General features: G+C 46.3%; 1 protein-coding gene across 3 annotated transcripts in view; it reads left to right on the forward strand.

Moving 5' to 3' along the window:
* NBAS (NBAS subunit of NRZ tethering complex) overlaps window positions 1-24009 on the forward strand; it is a 3456930-nt gene that overhangs the window by 1259239 nt on the left and 2173682 nt on the right. For all 3 annotated transcript variants that reach the window (XM_069605942.1, XM_069605943.1, XM_069605944.1), the window contains exon 29: window positions 3399-3501. In XM_069605942.1, the coding sequence (XP_069462043.1) occupies window positions 3399-3501 (103 nt within the window). The remainder of the gene's footprint in view (window positions 1-3398; window positions 3502-24009) is intronic.

Consider the following 24009-nt stretch of genomic DNA (forward strand, 5'->3'; position numbering starts at 1 on the left):
CCGACATCATGTCCTGTCTGGGGTGCGTAAACACGTTGATCAGAGCTGGGCTGCGTCCCCTGGTGGCTGAAAGGTTTCCTAAGAGCAGCTTTGCTGTAGATAGAATATCATAGATGAGGAATCCCAGGAACTAACTTCATTCAGAAAGAACATTACCTAGAGTTAAGTAATTTGTTTGTTAGTCAGTTAGTCTATGTTTATTCACTTAAATCCATCAAATAATCGTCCATTTTCAAATCTAGATAAGTTGCGAGCATATATATCTTTACATATGTAAATCAAAAGTCAAATACTAAAAAATGATAAAGCCTCTTAGTATACTGATAATCCATTATGTGGATGAAACTGATATCCAGTTGCCTGCATCCTTGAGAATGGTCTGCCTTGGGTTGGAGAAGCTATATATAAAATAACACTGCCCTGTAAAACAGACAATTTTCTGCAGCGATGGCTACTGGGTGGTGCTGTGGTGTGAGAGACATGGCTCAAAAGACTTATTCCACTTGGTGCAGTGCATACATATAATTAAAAATATGTCCAGTATGCATAATGTTAAAAGTATAAAACAGAACGTTGTGAAAAGATCTTGATACTCACTCAATATCCCAAGTTAAAAGTCAATTATAAAAATGTACCCATGGCTCTAAGGTCCTTCGTTAGGAGCATAAAATCAAGTCTTCTCTTCACTGATGTCCATTTAGGGACCTAAGTACTTCTTAACTAGTCAAACCTGGGACAAAATAAAAAGAGATGCATGCGAGTCCCCAAAGATTTCCAGTCATAGAGACATCTCTTATAGTTTACTTTTAAGTTTTTCATTTGTGCTGCTATTTCACATGGGCGTTGTTGGGAAAGCCTTACCTTTTTTTTCCAACGTCCAACTGGTGCTCTTCACCTGACGAAGGCATGGTCTGTAGCCCAACTGCTAGTTAAGTGGTTTTATGCATTTCTCCTATACAATTGGGAGGGGGCAACTACATTTCTTATTTATCAAGTTTTCAGCAACAATTGATTGGGAATCCTTAAATGTGTTCTCCCCTCAACGGAATGGCCAAGTGTGCCTAGCACTTCTTTTATAAAGGGAAAACTGGCAAAAAGATTGCCAAACATTTTCCCTACGATCTCATTCTGATATTTTGCATCAGTAAGGCTGCTAGGTTAGTCATGTAAACTATTTCTTTCCTCCTACATCATCTTTCAATATAATACACTGCATGTATGGAAACAGTTGTATAGGTTCAACAAATGACTATTCTGTCAGATTTTAAAGATATATCGGTTGTACTCTAATTTCATGGCAGTATTTTTGTGTACAAAACTCAGCCTTTTTGTAAAATTGTAGAATATTTTGTATTGCTTGAATTGCACATTGAATAATCATTGCTTCCTTTTTTCTTTTTTTAAATGATTTTCTTAACAATACAAGGAATTCATCAATTTCCTAAAATATACAGAAATCAATATTCATGATTACTATTTTAAATAAAACTCCTACTATTTCAACAATGAATTCACAGTAGATCAAGTCTTTTTTAAATCACAACATTATCTGAATTATTTTTGCTTCAGTGCTCCTGTTTAGGTGCCCCTGTCTAGAGCATATGTCAGTTTATATGTAATAGTTGGCTCAATAGAGGTTCTCAATATTGTACTGTCTTGAGTTGAGAGTAGAAAGGAAAGACATGGGACAGTTGGAGTACCATTTAATTTTTAATGTTTTTATTTTGAGTAATTGTGACCACTGGACCAAGGATAATGTGGCATGCACAGAAGAAAGTGTCAACAATAAACGTGGTCACCAACACCAATAGACTAATGGAATATTGAGATAATGATTGACAGGAATGAGTGCAGCAAAGGAGGCAAAAGAAGCCCACTAAGGACTGCTGAAAGAGAGAGGGGGCCTTCTTAGTCTCTCATGTAGTCCTCCCCCCAGTGTGATTTCAATTACATTCCCATCTACAACAAATGAAGAGATTTTCTTTGGTTCCGGACTTGTCTTCCAATTACATAGGCAAAGGGCGATGGGAGGCAGCCCAGCCTCTCTTAAAAACATTTTTTTTTAAAGTCCATCTTCCCCACACATTGCTCAGTCACCCAGCAACACCCAGCCAAATGTCTGGGTGGTAGCCACATCAAGGGGAAACAAACTTCCACTGTTTCCTGTAGAACTCCTGATTGATGTGGAAGCCTGGATTTTGATGTCGCAGCCTCTGGCAGATGTTCCTTCTGTTCTTCAGGAACATCAGTAATACCGTTTTTCAGAAACAGATGATCGCAATTATCCCTTCAACAACAGCAACAGTAACAGCTAATCGATCACTGCAACAGCTGCATGTCCTCCCACCGAACCTCCCAAAAATACCTCTGAGGTGTTCTTGGAAACTGTGTCCTTAGTGCCCATGCCTTCAGTGTCCTCATCCCATTCCTACAGACCTCAATTGGATTAATTTCATTAGCCTATCTCACAAACCTGTGCGATCGAATGCTAGATGTCAGGAAATTAGGCGATGCGGCGGCATGATCAGGTTACTGCTTAGTTTACTATATTACTATATTGAGGTGAGGCCGTAGAACGTCGGAGCACACCACAATGCTCCGTTGGCCACCTCCTCGCCACGCCACCATATCCCCCATCATGCCTGCTGGTGACTGCTTGCAGCACATCGTTTAGTGTCTATGTATGTGCCTGCATATTAAGAATCTGCTATAAATAAGGGTGTGTATTATAGGAACTTTAAGTTGATTTCTGGGGCACGAGCATTTGCACCACAGCAGAAATTGCCTCGATGTACATATCTGTCACTTCAAGGTATTTTTGCTCAATGTCCCTTTTTTCCACTTTGCAATATACCATTGCACTGATACAGAGTTTGTCAGTGTTTAACAGGAACGCTATTGGCACGCTGAAAGTGCCTGAAGTTACACAAAACCGAGAATGTGACGTATTATAGATAGAAATGTTCACAGTTTAGTGTTGGTTGGTAACGCTGTGACTGATCGTGTGAATTATTGTCGTGTATTATTTCAATGTGTACTTGGAGGCAAGGAGAGGGCTACTCTTGATAGGCACTGCAGGTTTGTGCACTAGGCTGTGCAGTATTATGGGTATTTTCCATAGTTGTGTCCAATAACATTTTGCCACAAGTCATGTTCATACTGTGGTCAAGCAAGTCAAAATGGCAATTGTTCGTGTTGGTTTTCAAAATTCGTTTCGATAAATGCCCTACTACGTACTGTCTTTGCTTTTCTATTTGTGATTACCAACTTTATACACATTTTTCTGTGTGCTAAAGTGACATGTTTGTACTCTTTTCGTAATAGCACCTCTCCCTTCCATCCTTGGTTTGGAAAAAAGATTTTCATCCAATCATATTATGTTTTTTTTTTAAATATAGACAACCTCCTGTCAGTGAGAGCCATTGGATGGGGTTGCTTCAGGATATGCTAGATATGCAGCAGAACGTATACAAGTGTTTGAATCCCGATGCATGTTATGAGGTAATTTCTTCTTTTTCTTTACATTACATGTCCACTCAATATTGACTGCACTAGGGGCATCAGAACCTTATTACTATATCCAGTTAGTCTTTTCACTTGTTTTAATCCCACAGAAAATTGAACTAATTCAGGGAAGTGTGTGAGTACTTGTAAAGTCATTGGATGATACCTGAGAATGTTATTTTGCATTGGGTAGGTATTTCATTTTGCTCACATGTGGCTCAAGTGATCTCGCCTTTGGGAAACAGATTTCAGAAGCATTTGGAGACATGTTGAAAAGGTGTTGCTGCTTTTTGAACTGAGAACCTGCTGGTTTGCACTTGCCTATTGCCTTTTTTGTTTCAAACATCGTATTAGATATACATGGATCTAAAATAATGCAACTATTTTGTTTGAAAATACTTGAACCGAGTAATTCAAGGTAGTCAAAATGATGTAATATAGTTATTGTGAGTTTTTTAAATTTTAAATTCAACTTTTTGGGGAACAATACATTCTTTATTCTTGGGTCCATTCACAGCCCTATTCCTATTCACGGGACATGTCAATTTCCTGCACCCCTTATTTGTGGTTATAGGTGGAGCGCATGGTTTTAGCTGTTTACACAGCACTCTTTGCAACATTACATCAATCTGTCTAGTCTGCCATGTTGTCAACTTATTTATTTTATTTTTATACAGGAGGTACAATGCTGTTTTGATCACAAAAAGTATGTACAATTGATAAGAAATCAGATTTGAAGCAGTGAGCTTCTTACAATGGTGTGAGTTTGAGGGACATTCTGACCCGGTTTTGGAGGGAAGTAAATGTAACAGACGACACATAAGTAGACATACAATTGTACGTTCTTTTGTGATCAAAAGAGCATTGTCCCTCCTGTACATAAATAAATAAACTGACTCGCATGTCCTCGGAAATGAAAAATAGACCCATCTCTTGGTGTTGGTTTCTTGCTCGTGTGGGTTGAGGTGGGCAGCCTATATTGTACAAGCTTTGTGGTTTCTTAGAATAGAAACGTGTAACAGCAGGGGACAGGGCCGGTCTTACAACAGATTGCACACCAGGTGGGAAGCATCGTTGGGCCCCTCCATCCCACGACCTGTGATCTCATTCATGTGTCATGGGCTGAGCAGCGGAAGTGGGGACTATGAGTTAACAAAATTGTCAATGCTGGCATCTGCTGAATTTCATGAACCTCAGAAAACAGCAATAAGAGGGTCAAACCCGAACAGGCCTGGTTATGTTAGTCTGCTTTTGCTTTTCATTTTTAGTAACAATGACCAGTTTGCTGCTGTGACTCAGGTCAGAGAATTGAGAATTTCAGATCTACACTAATGTTATTCGTATGACCTCAAACATTTAGCCACTCTTAAAAGGTGAAGAACTGGTCTTGAACAGTGTTACTCAAACCTCCAAGAACAAGCACCAGCAACATACCCACCGATAGCTGTACAAGCCCGTCTATCTCGCCATTAAATACATGCATTTATGCAATATGTAGTGCATCAAATATTTCACGGGAAGTTAAATATATTTAGGAGGGACACACGTAAACAATATCACTACTCCAAGTGAGTGGTAAAGTCTACTTTAAACATATGCAGAGAGTTAACATGCATGTACAATTCAACATAGCTCCCAATGTTAATGTTGGAGAGGTGGCGTTCTAAAAGTATGAGATTACAATGTGGACTTTACATTGAAACACACTGCAGTGCATTACCGCGGAAGAGAAATGGCAGTTCGAGTATTGGGGTTTGTTTCGCTCATGCTTGTGAACTCTCCAAATTCATTTTAGCTCCCGACAGCACCATAAAACTGTAAGATCGCAAAGGAAAACGATGTCTACCATCCCAACATAAAAACAAAAACAATCAAATGCTTAAAGGGTGGAAGATGACCTTTTCTTGGGACTCATTAAGTTTACTTTTTGCAAATTACTAGTCGCGTGCTGCTTGAATAACAGCGGCTCTTGCACATTGTGCAGTGTATAGACGAATTTCATTTGAAGGGACTTGGAGTACTGCGGGTATCAGGGGTAGCATCTCCAGTGTACCCCAAGCATAGTGCGCTTTGCCCTCTACCCTCACCCCCCAGCTTTGCAGCCCTGCGCTTTTTCACATTCTCTATTATGGTAAAGAACATTGTGCCGAGCTTGGGAGAGAAATGAACTATGCAGAAGGAGCTGCCTCCCCAGGGTGTGTTTAGCTGCTGGTGTATCAAATGCAGAAATGGGTGGCATCAAGAGCCCCACGCTGTGAAACATCTTTTGCGCACTGGTTGGTCGCACGACAGAAAGTGTGAGCAGGTGATTCCCCAACACTTGAATCATTCTTTAGAGACCTGGCTTTGATTAATGTGGTGTTAGCTAGTCATGGCCATATCCCAACGTTTGTGTTAAAGGAGATCGGAAGCTGCACCGTGCAGGGTATTTTAAAGGCCATGAATTGATGCTACTGCATGTCGCCACCAATGGAACAAAGAAAGTGAAGCATACATCCTACATGTCTGGGTATTTGCATTATACGGAAGACGGGCCAACCATCCACGGAGATGGTTTCTACTTTAGTTGCTGAGTCGCTTTCCCAAGCCAGCTGCTGTGCAGACTTCGCTCAGTTTTTGGTCCAGCTCCTGCATCCGTCCTTCACACCATCATTCACAAGGCGCGTTCGTGTAGGTGTTTGTTTATCTCGTTAGACTAGCGTGATTACTATTCCAAACAAAAGAAGCACAACGACAAAGAAGAGTATAAGACAAGTCTGAGCGAACATTGATATGTATGAAACTCTTGCACTAAAATAAAGTCAGCACTGCATGGCCAGGAAAGAGGGAACGACGAACAATATGCTCGGGAGCGGAACTAGGGGGGCGTAGTAACCCCCAAACTGGCCCAAGCATGGTACCGGCCCCCAGGGCCTTGGCCCTCGAAGTGATTTTGGCCCGGCCAATGGAATGACCAATCCAACCCTGCTGGAACGTGCAACTGTCTAAGATCTGCTGACGGTGACACTCTGCCCAGGTCTTCCGAGAACCGGCCTTTTGATCTCCTGAGGAGAGTCCACCACCAGCGGTCACTTCCTTTTTCAGAACTACTTGAGCATTGACAAAAGTGTCTAGCTTTGTGGCCTCCAGAGGCTGTTCTTGGATGGCCCAGTCATCTCCGCAATACCATTTTAAAATAAATAAAACGCCTATTCAGCAATATGCCTCACCTGCGAGGACGAGAGCAGGAGGAAAGAAGTGTGCTTGCCTCGGCAGGCTGTAGTTACTGCCGGGTTTCCTGAAACAAGGCCAATCAATGAGGGCAGGATGCAGAAACTGTTTGTATTTGCTGATTCTGCTGCTGCTTGGCAGTGTGTGCTTGTGATGGGAATAACTTCAGGATTTAGTGACCCACTCGCTCCTCTTTTCTGCAATGACCGGGGCCGACAACACCATCAGCCCCAATCGATCCACACTTCAGTGTCAGTGCGCGCCCATAGCCTTGAGGAGGGCACATGGCACGTGCGCCCATGGGCCTGGCTGGCGCCAGCAGCGCCGGCGCCACCCGGGGCCGGGGGAAGGTAATAAAGCAACAAATGTTGCTAATTTATTTGCCAATTGCCCTGCCTTGCCTGAGGGCCGAGGCCAGGCCTGTTTCTTGGCCCGGACGAGGCGGGCAACTGCCCGGGGCGCAATAGCCACGGGGAACGCAATTGCCCCGGTCCCTGGAGCCTCTGGGGGGGATGGAATACCCCAGTTTGTGGGGCGGCGCATTGACGTGGGGAAAGTTCCGCAGGTCAGGTCCTGGCGCTGCCCTTTCCGACTGTAATGTCACGTAGTACAAAAGTACTACGTGACATTACAGAAGTCAGAGGCTCCCTCTGACCACTTTTGCGTCACTTGGGGTGGGGGCATAAGCACACCAATAAAAACACTTTAGGTCCCACTGCAGCTAAGACCAGCCCCTTCCATCACAATGCAGGCAGGAAACTTCTAATGGTTGCCCATTAGTCACTAAATGGTTTTGTGCTGGCATTGAGATGGGAGGGGAGGTGCAGTGGGCTGTGGGGAGTGTGCGTGCCTTGCAGGGACGCACCGTGGGCCCCAACCCGTTTGGGCCCATGGTGCGTCCCTGCAAGCCCAGAAAATGGCCAAAATAATAGTTTAAAGCAGCGCTATTTCTTTCATGCTGCTTCTTTTCCAAACTATATATCAATTACACTTTAAACCACTTCCATGGCACTGGTGATGAGTTACTTCACTATGCGGATAATAGTTTTGACCAGTGTTGCTGAGTAAATATTCTTTAAGCTACGAACCAGTTTATTTATTTATTTATTTAATGTTTGTCGGGTACATGGAGATGGATAATTTATTTATTTTTGCAATGTTTGTCGGATACCTGTATCCGACACACATTGCATAAATAATTAAATATGCAGGTACCCGACAAACATTGCATGAATAAATAAACTAAATAATCCTGGTCCATGTTTCCTTACAACAGTCAAGACTTTCCTGTATCAAAGCATAACCCTTGATTCCCATTCAAAGAATGTTAAAGTGATTATTTATTGGGTTCAGGTGTCTCCCTTTCATTGCCCTTTTGGCTTAGGTTGCCTCCAAACCACCTTCAGCATCTTGTGTTCTTTGTTGGTTGTATATACTGCATCCTGTGCCATATTCATGGTCTCTTGCTTGGTGTGCCCAGTCCTCATTATCTGCAGCCCAAGTGGGACTGGGGCATAAAATTGTCTTGGGCACCAGTGAAAAAGTGGCCCACCGTTGCAAATGGCAATTCATTCCTTGTGTTTGACTTTGGGTAGGAGTTCCTTAACGGTATAGTTTGGGAATGGCGCGCAGGGTGCAGTGGGAGTGGTGCGCAGGGTGTGTTGGGAGTGGTGCGCGGGGTGCGGCAGGAGTGGAGCGCGGGGTGCGGTGGGAGTGGCGCATGGGATGGGGTGCGGGGGGGCGCATTCCTAGTGTTTCGATCTGGGCACCAAATGGAGTAGAAACTGCCCTGGCCGAGGCCACAGCCTGCAGTAGTTCCAGTGGTAGAATACACGTGTAACACGTTAGTTTCCTAACATTATAAAAATGAACAGGCACATTCACTTTTATAATGTTAGGAAATGAACGTGTTACACATGTATTCTAGCACTGCCCTGCCTGAGGGCCGAGGCTGCATCTTGCAGCAGTGCAAGTGGTAGAATACATGTGTAACACGTTGATTTCCTAACATTACAAAAAAATGAACAGGCACATTCATTTTTATATTCTAGCACTGTGGACTGCTGGTGCAGCGCCCTTTAGAGGCTGACTGACGTCAGGCAGCCGCCTGGGCTGCCTGACGCAAAGACCGGCCTTGGCAGGGGATTTCTGTCTCTATAATTATGTTTAGCTTCACTCTGTTATTTTTAGAGTTTGCTAAGGAATCTGGGGGATATTTCAAAAGATAGTAAGTCTGCTGCATACAGAAAATGTCAGTCATATACAGAATGTAGTTGAGTGACTGCACATCCACACAATGTAGAAGAATATACAACTGAGCATTATCAGTTCATAACCACATATCACGTCACATAACATTTCCAGGAGTGAGATATTACTTTTGAACTTAATTCCTTAAGGACAATGAACATTGGACATTTTTATTTGCATTCTTTATTTATACTTGGCAGACACAATCAGCAATAAAATAGTACAATAATAATGATTACAGGACTTGGCATTATACAGTAGTTTTAGTATCTGTATCAGTATTGTCTCTAATCCTCTTTAGCCAATGGTATCCCCTTGTGTCTCCCCCAGAGTCTTCGCTATTTTGTTTTACCTTGGGGTAGTTATGCAGGACAGTGGCTTTGTGCTAGAAACATGCGAAACTCATACGAAACTCACACCAGTATCTCTGGGCGTAGACTTCGCCGATAACATTTCGATAAACATTTCTTCACAGTAATTTGCTCATGCTAATTCTTTTAGCCAATCCTCCTCTTGCGGGCACTAGGATCCTTCCACTTCTTCAGAATGCATCGTTTAGAAAGTATGCGTCACATGTCGAGGAAGGCCCTCTTTCATCTTTCCGGGACAGTATTCCAAATCCAAAACGACCAATATTTCTTGTGGTCGGTCTATCACTTTATATAGTGTATAATCCTTTTTTTTTTTTGTATTTTCATTTTGATTGTGTTCCAGCCGAATAATTGACTTTTCACAAACCAAACAACATAATATCCAAAAACACAATACAAATTCATCTTATTATAAACACAGTTGCATACAAAAATACATCTATTGTTGTTTAGATAAAATAGTAAAAAAATAAAATTCACTTTACATGTCCACGCTATTCATTACATTTCATTAACCAGAGTTTACCCCGGGAATAATTTACAAGCCACCAGTGCTTACCAAGTCACTGAACCCCATTTACTAATTGTAACTAAGCTCCACAGTTGACCAATACTAGTATTATGGTTTTCTAAAGCCCAATGTTTGTAATACTCTTAAAAACATATCTAGTGAGCTGAACTTCATGTCCCGCAATTAATCTCTCCCAAAACATCTCAGAAGAAAGGCTGTCCTCCTGGGCCACAAAGCAACCCAAAAATCTAACTCTCTTCTCCCATGTGTGTAGTACACTTGACCCCAGAATTCCATTAGCTTAAAGAAGCTCCACAATATATGCAAATAACCAGCATTTTCATGTTTACATCGCAGGCATCTTAGTCTGGATATATTGTTTTAAGCTTATCTTGCGTTTAATTCAGCCCATTTAATATCTTAAACTGAATCTGTTTAAACCTTGTATTCATTGATAGAGACCCAGTCAGAGAAAACATTTTCACCCAGATTTCATCTTTAATATCTACATCCATTTCCCCAGCCCATTTCTCTCTTGCTTTAGTTACCATTACTGAAATGCTATTATAAGGCATGAATTGACACTTACCTCTTGGCTCTCTAGATATCATTGGAGGCAACTCTCTTAAATTTGTAGTACCTCCCCGTAATTCCCTATATGTCTATGTGGGCTCAATGATGATAGATGGTTGTTCCACTTCAGTGAATGCATACATACAGAAGATGCTTTCACTCCTCAATGAAATTGATTCCACCGAAGAACTCATTAATCGTTCCTGTAATGTTAAAAAAACCTCTTTAGATTTGACTAGCGATGTACAGTTGACCTTATAAGGACATATAGCTTATTTAAAAGATAAGAAGGAGACCCCAGGAGGAGCAGGAGCTCCACACGCAGCCGGAGCTGCAAGCATCCTTGCACCTACCTTGGTGTTCCATGTAGGTAGGCTGCCTACCTACAATATCCAGGATCGATTGGAAAACAAGATTACTCTTTGCGCATCCCGCGCGGTAATCTCTTTTTACCCCAGACATCAGCCTGCTTCATCATCCGCCTTCAACAAATGCACAGAATTTCACGTGCAAATCGAGAGAAAAGTGCTTTTAAATTGCCCGCCATTGCCCTACACGAGGAAGGCTTCTGTTTAAAGATGGCCGCCCTGCCTCCCTATCCACCACAAAATGGCCCAGCCAGCCCACCGTGCTTTTGATTGGCTGCAGCTGTTCTGAAAGCAGCCAACCATACACCGGAGGCGAGAGCCGGCCCACCTCCCGAAAGGCCCGCGAACGCAAGGCCATTGCCTGTCCCAGCCTGTCCTGAGCCGTCCCGACCGTCGGCAATACACGCTGCCCGACCAGCCCCTCACCTTGTAAGTAAGTGAGCGCTTGCCATCAATACCTCCAATTTACACAGTGTGAACTGCGCATCCGCTATCCCCAACCACTCCTTACGAACACTAAGAGCCCTGTGGCACTACGCCCACCCCCAACCCACCGACTCTCTCGAGACTTGATCCGTTTCATACTCCGCCTTCAGGCAGAGTTATTCCGCCACGCGCACTATGGAAGTACTGTGTGAAATATGATGTTGTTGATTCCAGTACTCAGCTCTCGAAGTCTATATGCACCCCTCTGTTCTCATATTGCTATCACTCATATATGATTTTCGACTCGTGATGCTCCAGTGCCCCACCGCTCCTGCTGAAATATGCTTTCCTATACCCATTGTGATTCTCGAATCTAGCTGTCCTAGTGCCCCACCGCATGTTACATCGCCTCTGCCTGCTAATGTGCGGCGTGCAATACTCAGTCTGCTATTTTCAGTTGTGTGTCGCATGGTCGCCATCAAACTTCATTTGATAGTGTTGTGCATCATGGTCACTAACTGACCACTATAATTGTGTTGTGCCTTAGGGTCGCTATCAGACCACGTTAATTGTATTGTGCCTTATGGTCACTAACTGACCACATTGATTGTGTTGCGCCTTATGGTCACTAACAGACCACTATAATTGTGTTGTGCCTCATGGTCGCTAACAGACTACTTTGATTGTATTTTGCCTTATGGTCGCTATTAGACCACTTTAACTGTATTGTGCCTTACGGTCGCCAACAGTCAACATCTGATTGTGCCAGGAACAAGCCTAAACCTCGCTAGTGCTTTAACTCTGAATCTAGTGTTACAGCCTGTAAACCCAAGGGCTTACACGCATTAGCATAGCCAATAACCTCCACCATCCCCACAGTAGCCCACCTGAATCCATATCTGAATAATGCCAGCCTGGCTAGTACTCATCATGCTACCCTTCTGCATCATGCCTGATTGCACGCCTTGTAGCAGAAATAGTTATATCTCTTCTAGCAATGGACTTGCCAAGCTTGGCTGTCCCAGACACTACCCCGTGCCATGCCCCACACCCTTCCTGCCCTCCCTGCCTCCATTCCCCTATAGAGCACACACAGTCCACAGTACTAAAATCAGTATTACCCGAGGTAACTCTCCACCTAACCTCATCACAGATGACCATTCTGACAATATCCAGAACCCACCTAAGACACTAGATAAGCGTCCTACAGCCCACCCTAACCTCATGACCCGCAACGACAGACTAGGCTATAGACTTGCCACGCTACTTAACAAAATGACCAACAACCCTACAACCAAAGTCCCTAACAAAAATATCTCTGCAAATACTATGCCTCTTAAAGGTGCCCTACTTAATGTTAGATCCCTTGTGGCACACCCCATAGAAATTGCCGACATTATTCGTTCAGCAAACTTGTATTTCCTTGCCACTACTGAAACCTGGCATCATGCCGCAGCAGGTCCCTCTCTAACCCTTGCGGTTCCGGACAATTACTCCATCCTCAGGGCCGACAGACCTAATGCCCGTGGAGGAGGTGTAGCACTCATATTCAAATCCTCGCTTGACATTAGATCCGTTACGTCCCTTCCTCTAAACTCATGTGAACACCTATCCGTTAAAATTCAAACCACTCCTAAAAATACCATTTCCTTGGAACTAATATATAGACCCCCTGGTCCCATAGGTTCCTTCGAGGAAGATATAACCTCCCTCATAGAGGAAAAATCTAAACCCTCATCACAGAATATTATTCTAGGTGATTTTAACTTAAGATACAACGACCCTCACGACATTCCAGCATCCTCCCTTGCTAATGCCCTTTGCGAACAGAACTACATTCAACTTAACTCTCTACCCACACATCAGAAAGGCAGAACCTTAGACTGGCTCGCTGCCCATAACTGCAACATTATCTGCAAGGACCCCCCAACCACTCATTTGGACAGATCACCTCCTACTCTCATTTGACATTAGCACTAATAACCCCCTCCATATACAGTGCCCACCTGCACCAGCATGTCTGACGAGAAATAAGCGGAACATCACCGCGGAAGCCCTCATCCCACTGGTTCTACCCACGCTAAATATGAACCCCAATTCATCGGACCCTAACTTATTAGTAGACATCTACAATGACGCCATGACCAAAGCTATCGACCTTGTTGCCCCTCTAAAACTACGTAGAGGTAAACCTAAAGCTCACCTTAACGCCTGGTACACACCAGAACTTAAAATACTAAGAAAAAGTCCAAATTGGAAGCCATCTGGAAAATGAACCCGACAGAGGAACACAAAACTAATCTTACTAATGCATCCTCCTATTATAAAAAAGAAATAATTCGCACAAAAAAGGAAGCCTACAATATAAGAATAAGTAATGCTAGTTCCAGCACCAAAGAATTATTCACCATCCTGAAAGAGCTAGAAAATCCCAATCCACCCACGGACATGTCCGTGAAGGACCAACGCTGGTGCACTAACATCCAAGATGCCCTTGCGAACAAAATTATCGGCCTCCAAACAAAAATTGAAAATAAGAACAACTCTCCAACAGCAGCCCCACACCTAACCTCCCTAATCTCAGCCTACCCATCACCCCCAACACTAACCATGGCTTCACCTTCAAAAAAGTAACCGCATTAGAAGTGCAAAAAATTATAACCTCCCTCAAACCCTCAAACTGCAAAGGGGACAGCTTCCCTGCACAGATCATAAAAGATGCAGCTAGAGACCTCGCCCCCTTCATTTCTAAGCTCATAAATGTGTCATTCTTTACTAACTCGGTACCCACTAATTTAAAACAGTCATGGGTCCTCCCGCTATTAAAAAAACAAACTTTGGACCCAGCCATCCCTACAAATTACAGGCCTATCACAACTGTTCCATTTCTGTTAAAAATCCTCGACAGAGTGGCTTACCTGCAAATTCAGCATTACCTAGAGTCCAACCAATTACTCGGACTACGTCAGTCTGGCTTCCGGCCTCAACATGGAACAGAAACTGCCCTTGTTGATCTTAAAAGTCAGATTGACGAAATTAAAGACAAGGGCAAGGCTGCCATCTTACTCCTCTTAGATCTCTCAGCAGCCTTCGACCTGGTCGACCATAAGATACTCTGTAACCACCTCTCTTCTGCCGCCCATTTCTCGCCTTCTGCTGTCTCGTGGATACAGTTCTTCCTTGCCAACAGAACCATGAGAGTCTTCTCTCCAGTGGCAGCAGCAGGCCCTATCCCTATCACATGCGGTGTCCCACAAGGCTCATGTGTTTCACCGACACTATACAACATATTTACAAAGCCCCTCTTTGATAAATTGGACCGCCTGGGTGTCACCTACACAAACTATGCGGATGACACCCAGATACTCCTCACCATCTCGGGCAACTACAATTCTGATGTTGCCAGGATTAATGAAATCTTCTCTGTCATTCAGGCATGGATGGCCACACACGGCCTCTGCCTGAATGACGAGGAGACCGAACTGCTCATTGTTGGCGCACCAAACAACCTACAAAAACTAAGCCCTAACTACTCCAATATAATAATTGATGGCAATACAATCCCGATCGCCAAAAGTGTGAAAACACTTGGCTTCTATCTCGATGCCAATATAAACCTCTCTAAACAAGTCAACTTGATCGCCTCAACCACTGCATATACAGGAAAACTAATCAGAGCCTGCAGACCATTTCTTTCCCCTAACAGTTGCCTCACGCTAGCCAGAGCTCTTATACAATCTAAGCTAGACTACTGCAATAGCCTCTATTTAGGTGCCAACCAAGCGATAATCGGCAAACTCCAAGTCATTCAAAATAATGCGCTACCAGCAGCGTTAAACATTCGTAGGCGTGAGCATATCTCTGCCACCAGAACTACATGCAAATGGCTCACCATCCAACATAAAATCGACCTACAATCCCTCTGCCTCACCTACAAAGCTCTCAACCATCTAGCCCCCCCTTACCTTACTAACAAATTCACCATGAGAACATCCATTAGAACCACAAGATCGTCCAATACCCTATGTCTTACAGTACCCAGATTTGCCTCTAAAAGAGCCGGTGGCTCAAGCTTTACTGTCCTCGCCGCCCAACTCTGGAATACCTTGCCTCTGAATATTAAGACGTCCAAATCCTTCCAGTCGTTCAGGAAACATTCCATTGGGTGGCTCCTGACAAAAAGTCAACCTTAAGTTAGACTCAGCTATAAACTGTACATATTGCACATGTCTTATTTTGTCATCATGGGTGGCCATCACATCCATTGTCTGTATATGTTGTATATACTTGCTGCCGTACTATTACTGTGATTCTATGTACTATGCCTGTAACCTGTACTAAGCGCCCCTATAGTTTGGGTCCGGAGCGCTATAGAAATAATAAACATAAACATATGCTAGGTTTCCCGGGATAAAGCGTCAACTTAGTACCTACCTAAAATGCTTCCCATGCAACAAAGCAAAAGCACTTTGCATGTGATTTTTGCCTTAAATCAATTTGCTACTGGAGAACATACTAAAAATTGGGCCTTTTAAGGATTCACAGACTTCTATGACTGTCGTTTCTGCAAAAAACTAAATGTCTTGAAACATTGTGGCATTGAATAATTGACTGTCCTGTCCGTAACCTCTTTTGGTCTAGACTGATGTTATGTGAGAACATCGTGTTTTTAATCTTATCAAGTCACAAGTGTTGTAGTTGCATTGAAATTTGATGAATGGATTTATCTTATTTTTTTTCACTTTCATGCTTTTTTTGTTAATCAAATTGCCTATTAGTGATGTGTTTTAATATAGGATTTTAGTACTTTAATGTTCAATCTAAAGTTTGAATTTGCAATTGTTTACATAATTTTTACTGTTTTCTTCTGTTTCTTGTTAATTTTGTGAAGGTTTGTAATAAACCAGATACAAATAAAAAATAAAAAAACTTTACTGAAAGGTTTCCCACAATCAATTTGTATAGGGAAACTAGTATTCTGCGACTGCCATATGAGTTGAATATACAGACCAATAATTCATTTTTGGGAGGCTCAATCGGGTAGCTTTCCCGCCACTTTGAGGGGCTGCCATCAACCTGTAAAACTGCATTATCTCTGTGGGTGTTTCCCTATGGCCTTCTTTCCAGCTTTTCATTGTTAAAAATGTCCCCTGGAAACAGGTCTCCTAATGTGTGGGTACCCCAGCTGTTCCTAGTGTGTGCAAAGTGTATTATCCCAGGTGGTGGGAGGTTTGGGAATCTCCATAATGGTAGTCATTTGTAATATGGGTGTTTTACACCTGTTTTTACGAATATAGACCTCTGTGCCACTAGTGTGGTTTTTCCAGGGTCATACGGACAGTCATCTTTGTATGAGACGTTCGGTAGTAGTGTTTTCAAGTCTGCATTATCAGTAGCTAAACGTTCTAGTTTAACATGTGACAGGGCACTTTTGGTGCCATAACAGTAGGTCGCAAACTGCTCTTGGGCAGCCATCCAGTTGATGTCAAAGTGTGGGCCAGGGAACCCACCCCCCTGTCATTCGGTAGATCCAATTCCTCCCATTTCTTATTGACTGCCCCAACGTGCCATAGGAATTGGGCAATGCACCATGTATTTCAATGAATTATCCCTTTCCAGGCCGTATGGGCACATTCACAAATAGATAGCATAGGACATTGTTAAGTGGTAGGTGGTACGGCCTGTTGTGCTCCGGATGTGACCATGATGGGTGAAGTGCTAGAAAGGAGACAGAGGAAGTGAGAAATAGAAGGAGGAAAGACTACTGAAATGGAGAAAAGGGAGTGCAAAGATTTGAGGGACTATGAGGAGAAGCACAAGAGGAATGAAGAGCTTCTGAGAACGCTATTTTATGGCCTGGGAAAACTAAGAGGTGTGGAAAAATGTCAAATGTCTGACACTACCTGGTTCGGCAGTGGCGAGGATGAGTCACAGAGCTGTTGAACAGGAGAGGCAGACCAAGACGCCACAGAGAAGGGCTGAATAAGAATGGCAAAGAGAAAGCACTGGGTGCTGTAGCCTCCTGGTTCGGAACAAGCAACACTGAGGCAAGTAGAGAGCAGAAAGGGGAGGAGAAGCTTTCAGACGCCAAATACCATGTGAACAGGACGAAGAGAGGCACCAACACAGGGAACAGCAACCAAGGCAAAACCATGGTGAGGCATGTGAGCCAGGTGATTTGAAAAAGTAACCAGAATGGCAGATGGCTGGAACAGAGAGGGAGAAAGTTCCCAGAGGCCAATGAAAATAGAATGTAAGAAGAAAGGGTCTGATGCCTGCAACCTAGAGAGAGTTCCTAAAGACTCTCGAAAGGTGAGTATAAGGAGAAAATAAGGATGAATGCTAGGTTCACCGATTTGGTGCATAATGTCAAGGAATCTGCTAAAGAGATCCTCCCCTACTCTTACGTCCTGTCCCCTTTCCTCCATACTGTATGGGCGTCCCTTCCAAGGGACGGGGGACAGAATCTTTTTCACCAGAAAAACCTTTTTCCCCTTTACATTTAGAGGCGTGCGGAGGCGCGTCCCTGGGAGGATGCGCTACCCTGACTCCGCCCTCCGGTGCCACACCTCAGTCCCCTTTTCCGCGTCGATGGGAACGGGCCGAATTCACCAGCGCTCCTGGGTTTGGCTTCGGCCATGTAATTCCACGTGTGGATATTTCTTCTTTGTATTTTTTGTCTTATCTATCATTCAGGTACTCGGTCCTCAGGCGTCACGCTCCTCCCCGGCGTATGTCGACTTCTACAGGGTTCAGCAGGTGTCCATCCTGCAACGGTCTCTTCCCAACTTCAGACACCCCACGCCCTCTGCCTACGTTGCCTTGGCCCAGACCACGGTTGGCAATCATGTTCGAAGTGTGACTCGCTGTCCTCGAAGGCTCTGAAGGACAGACTAGCCAGTTGGAGGGAGCTCTTCCAGAAGTCGCCTCCTGAGGATCTCAAGAACTTTGTGAAGCTTCGTCCCAGGTCCAAGGTAGGGTCGATATTTTCCAGCGCACCCTGCAAGGGAGGCTCCTTCTTAGGGACTCTTCCGCGTGGGAGGGACAGGCAAGGTCCTTCTACCGGCACGTGCACCGAGGCTGCTACAGCTACCGGCCTTCGGGTCGAGGGGTTCTCGGATCCTCCGGCATGCAGTGTCGAGGGACCGGAAGGTTCTTGTACAAGCTTGCCCCCGAGGGCTCCGCCCTTTTACTGGCGCGATGCCCTAACACAGGCAATACGTCTGAGGAGCTATGCCCTAATACCGGCAATACATCCGAGGAGGCGCCTATACGTAGCTCTACCGGCCCCGGGTCGAGGGTGTCACACCTACTGGGCCAAGACTCGAGGAGCAGGGTAGGCCCAGTGATCCACACGCTAGAGTCTTGGACCAGGCCGGACCCAGCGGGCTGGACATCACGTCGCAGGCACGTGGCAGGCAGCTCGACAACATGGCCGCCATGCCAATCGGGAACACCTGTCCGACGCCATTCCATGAATTCGGCGAAGAACGAGTGACAAGGTTGTAATGGTCGCAACCAGGTACGTGGCCTACATTCTACCCTTCATATGTGCAGCTTTCCCATGCATCCATATGGACTGGGTATGCAGCGGCTCCAGCAGTCCCCCGCAAACTCGTCGCTACCCCTACCACCTCTTTGGCCAGTGAGGGGGTGCTCTTCGACAAATTCCTCGGCCTCATGAGGTCTCCGCAGATGGGGGCTATCATCAAGGAACGCAGTTAGGGAAGTCCTCCCTGCCATGGCAGAGGCACCACAGACTCCTTCATCGGGCCCCCAAGCCCCGGTGCAGCCGACTCCTCCAGCTCCACAGCCAACTTTGCAACCTCCGCCGCCTCCTCAGCCTCTGAATGCTGTCTCCGTACCCCAGCCTCCGGCTCCATCTACTCCTCCTCCTGCGCAAGATCCTCCGGATCCGCAGGACACGGACGAGGAGGACGTTCCGGACACACCATCCTCGCCTAGGGCCTTCCATGAAAGTCTTGCTGGCCTGGCGTAGTACCTGGGCCTCCCTCAGCTCGAGGTCGAACAACCGGCAGAAGGGGTTCTAGCTGAAGTCCTCACAAGACGCCCCTCTGCCAACATGGGGATTCCACTGCAAACCGATATATTCTCCCTGACCAAGAAGGGTTGGCTCAAGCCCCACTCAGTCCAGCCAGTCAACCGACGTCTGGACGCCAAGTACAGGCAGATGGAGGGGGATACACTGTTGCTCTCGACTCATCCTCAGCCACACTCCTCAGTGATCACTGCGGCATCACTATACTCCAAGCCTCAGTCGTCCTCAGCCGCCTCCTCTGCGGTGCTGCTAGTCAAGGAGGAGAAGATCTTGGAGGCCTACGGCAAGAAGATCTACTCCAATGCCTCCTTGAACCTGCGTCAGGCCAACGCAGATGCCATGCTGGCTGCCGCCAACCAACGGTTATGGTGAAAAACTGCAGACATCCTCATGGAACTCCCCTCCCAATGCCAATCTCGCCTTAAGGCGGGGCTAGCAGAGGCCAGGCTCGTGGCGCACAACCTCATGGAATCCACAGTAGCGCATATCGATACCTCGGGCCGTGCCATCTGCATTGCCACGGACAATAGGCGCACGGCCTGGATCCGGGCGACAATATTCAACACGGACGTCCAGAAGCGCATCCTAGATCTGCTGTTTGAGGGGGGGGGACCTCTTCAACTGCTCTATGGACGAAGAGCTGGACAAGAAGAACAACAGCTCACAAACGGCAAAGTCCTTGTCCATTCTTACAAAGACCACGCCCAAATCTTAGACCCAATCTCATCAGCGCTCAGAGAAGGGTCGTACATATGGAGGGTTCCGCGGCTTCCAGGAATGCAGATCCAGGCAGCCGGACCGCTTGCCGTCCCAGAGCCGGTGCCTTCGAGGGAAAGAAAGCATGACACGCTTCTTCGGGACCACGTGCCTCCGGTGGGTGGCAGGCTTGCTCTCCACGCACTTTTCTGGTGCCAGAATTTTGCGGACCCCTGGATCCTCTCCATAGTATCCTTGGGGTACCGCCTACCCATCCCAGCCTCTCCTCGCACCCCCCCCCACACTCCCACAGGTTGGGACACCAACTATTTTGGCGGAGTTCCGGTCGCTCATAGAGAGCCAGGCAGTGGAGGAAGTTCCATCCTCCCAGCAAGGCTTTGGCTTCTACTCCAGGATTTTCACCATTCAGAAGAACAACCAGGCAGGCCTGAGAGTTGTGCTGGACCTTTCCACCCTCGACCTCTCCTTAACCCTGGAAAAATAATTCAAGATGGCTATGCAAGCTTTTATAGCTGAGACATTGGACAAGGGAGACTGGATGTGCTCCCTGGACCTGGAGGACGCGCACCTACATATCCCAATTTGGCAGCCCCATCGTTCTTTCCTCCGCTTCAGAATCATGGGCTGCCATTTCCAGTACAAAGTCCTTCCATTTGGCCTCAACTCGGCCCCCAGGGTTTTTACCAGGCTCGTGAACGCTGTAGAGGCCCTCCTCAGAGCGCAGGGCCTCCACATCTACCCATACCTCGACAACTGGCTCGTCAGGGCTACGTCTCCGGAGGCGATCCACCGCTAATTGTTAAGATGGATTTCTGAACTCTGACCTGGAGGTTCAGAAGCCAGCCTAGTTTCTTGGAACAGGGTAACCTCTGGACAAGCCAGACCAATCGGGGTAGCAATGGCAGCAGTCAAGACTAAATCTCAAGAAGGGTGAGGGTGACTGAAAGACCTCAATGAGCACACAAAGCAAGGACACTTACAAATTACTTCAGACAGGTGTTATATTAAAAATATAGACACATTTATTACAAGGCCTTTGTAACATCGACCATAGCAAAGAATCACAATAATACTAAAGTAAACCAACACGTCACAATCAATACAATATATATACAAGACCGAGGGGTCTAAGGAGTTATGAGCACGTAATATGTAGACCACCTAGATGGGGAGGAAAACAGGCAGTGCAAGTAATCATTAAACCCAGTTCGACATCAGAAATACACCTAACTAGGAGGAAGTCTGAGCCCTACGAAGAGAGGAGCCTTAAACTCAAAAGTACCTGCACGCGCTGGTGCCAAAGGATAAAGTAGGGTCTCTTCAAGGGTCTCAGGCAGTTCAGGAAGGTGAATGAAGCGATGCAGAACAAGTCCCCACTACTCAAGCAAGGCCTGCACTTGTGGGCAGAGGCAGGGTGAGAGTGCAGGATAGAGTCGCTATTTCGCAATAGCTATAGAAAAGAAACGGGCCCCTGTGTGAGGGGCCACCGGACTACTCACGGGTTCCCGACGCCGGCAGACCCAGACTTCTCCAGTTCAGCTCACGTTGCTGGCAGGTTCAGCTGCGATGATCAGGACGACTCGACACCGTGTAGATTCTGTGTAGCAGGATGCAGGGTCGAGGGTGTCCCAAATGCAGCGGACGTGCACAGGTTGTTACTGCAGCAGGGCAACACGGCAACCACGTTTACTCTGATCCGGGTGCACTCGTCTCACTTCAGACCTGGGAATGCCGAGTGTACGAATTTCGGTGTGAGGGTGCCGTGGACGCAGCGCAAGCAGTAGACCAAGTTTCGAGGGCTTCCCCGCAACGGCGGCGGTGACGGAGCAAAGCGTCCTGCGTAAGCTGATCAGCCCACTGGTTGGCCCAGGGACACTTCCGAAGAAGCTTACTTGCAGGGTTTGATGAAGGTGCCGGGAATAGTTGATCCCACTATTCCAATGGGTCGAATCACCTTCGCAGACCTTCTAGGACGATCAGATGCAGAGGGGTCTCGCAGGATGACAGCGGCTCAGGGTGCCAAACCTTCAGCGGTTCACCAGTGGTTCCTCAACTCAGCTTCTTGTTGCAGGATACTTGGCTCCTTATCCCTTGTTCGGTGTGAATTTAGGAGATCGACATGGTAGTGGTGTTTTCAGCCTCCTCTTATTCAAAATTCCCTTTGTGCCTAAACGAGAGGACCCAATGGGAGATCTGCTCACAAACACTCACACCATACGTGGACCTATCACGGACCACTGTGGTCCCAGGCATTCAGGACACTCCAGACTCTCTGGCACCCAGGATGTGTATTGGGAACAGACATCCCAGCCCACATCCTGGAGGCACACACAAGGCATGCAGAAGCCCGCAAAAACGTTGGGTTACGCGGGAAAGTGCATGACCAAATAAGGATGGACCCGGTTTGGCTCGACCTGGGGAAGGTGAAGGGGCAAGACGGTCAGAGGACAGGACAAAGAACCTCGTGGCATGGCCATTTTGGTGCCAGGCCACTCATTTGTGCCAAATGCGGTAAGCGCGGCTAACATTGTGAAAAACGGGTTCAAAACACAAGCGAAACGATAGCTGCCACCAGTCCTGTCCGTGACACACTTGCACAGTTCATAATAAGTCCAGCGAGAGGTTCTAGGGCCTTTGGAATGACTAGAGACCCAAGAGCGCGGTAAAGTAGGTTACAGTGCACTCTTGTTTCATGTTGCACAAAAGCTGCAACATGAGGAAAGGACTAAGGGAAACAAAGTCTCCCAGTACTGACTGTCTTAAGGGCATGTCAGTTTCCCCATAAGAATTGGGCGAAAGCCCAGAGGAGTGCGGAGGAAGGCTGCGCTTCTCTGGCAAAGTCTAGATCAGGGTGTAAAACAGCAGCAAAAAGTTTGGGGGTTGCCACATGGAGGGAAAATTCCATAAAATATGAAATCTTTCCTAACACTCATCCCATGCCCTTATGAACACACTACACGACCTGGGCTTCTCGCTCAACCTCAGGAAGTCACAGCTGCTCCCCACGCAGTCTGACATTCCTGGGACTCATTTGGGAGGGTTTTCTCATCAGAGGACAAAATCTCGACCATCAAGAAGGCCACCGCCCACTTCCTCAGCAGAGAGGTGACCTCACCATGGTGCTACCAACATCTACTGGGTCTACTAGTGGCGGTTCTGTTAGCCGTGCCGCATACAAGACTAAGGATGTGAAGGATTCAGCTGCACTTCGCAGCCTCATGGAATCGGGAGCGGGGCTCACAATCATAGATGATCAACATTCTTCCATCTCTCCACCCGGACCTAACTTGGTGGTCCATGGACTGCAACCTACGGGCGGGCAAGCCTTTTCGGCCACCCCCTCAGCAGGCCACCATCACCACAGACTCCTCGCTCGAAGGCTGGGGAGCCACCCTGGACGATCTCTCGGTCCACGGCACCTGGACTCGACAGAAGCAGGAATACTACATTATTTGGTTGAAGCTCAATGCCATCTGTCTAGCGCTCAGAGCATTCCTCCCACTCCTCAAGGGCAAGGTTGTCCCTATCCAGACAGACAACTCGGCCCGCATGTGCTACGTCAACAAGCAGGGAGGCACCAGATCCCCTCTTTTGTGCAGACTGGTGATCAGCATGTGGGACAGGGCCTTGGAAAACAAAATTTACGTCTCAGCAGTCCACCTCCTGGGGGAATCGAACCTGGAGGCGGACAGACTCAGCAGGCTGGGAGTGGAGAATTACGAGTGGCAGCTAAACAACCTTGTTACTCAGGAGATCTTCAGCAGGTGGGGTCATCCCCAAGTGGATCTCTTTGCCATCTGGCACAACAAGAAGTGCCCCCAGTTCTCATCCTGGCAAGGGCAGGGCCCCAGCTCGCTGGGTGACGCATTTCACCTACAGTGGACCGGCATGAAAGCCTACGCCTTTCCGCCCACTCCTCTGGTACACAGTAATTTGCAAGATCAAGGAGTCTCATCGACTCTGCATCATTCTGATAGCTCCATGGTGGCCGGCCAGGCCATGGTTTTCGGATCGGAGGTG

This window comes from Ambystoma mexicanum, chromosome 4p, assembly GCF_040938575.1.
Source record: "Ambystoma mexicanum isolate Mex_15411 chromosome 4p, UKY_AmexF1_1, whole genome shotgun sequence".
NCBI lineage: Eukaryota > Metazoa > Chordata > Amphibia > Caudata > Ambystomatidae > Ambystoma > Ambystoma mexicanum.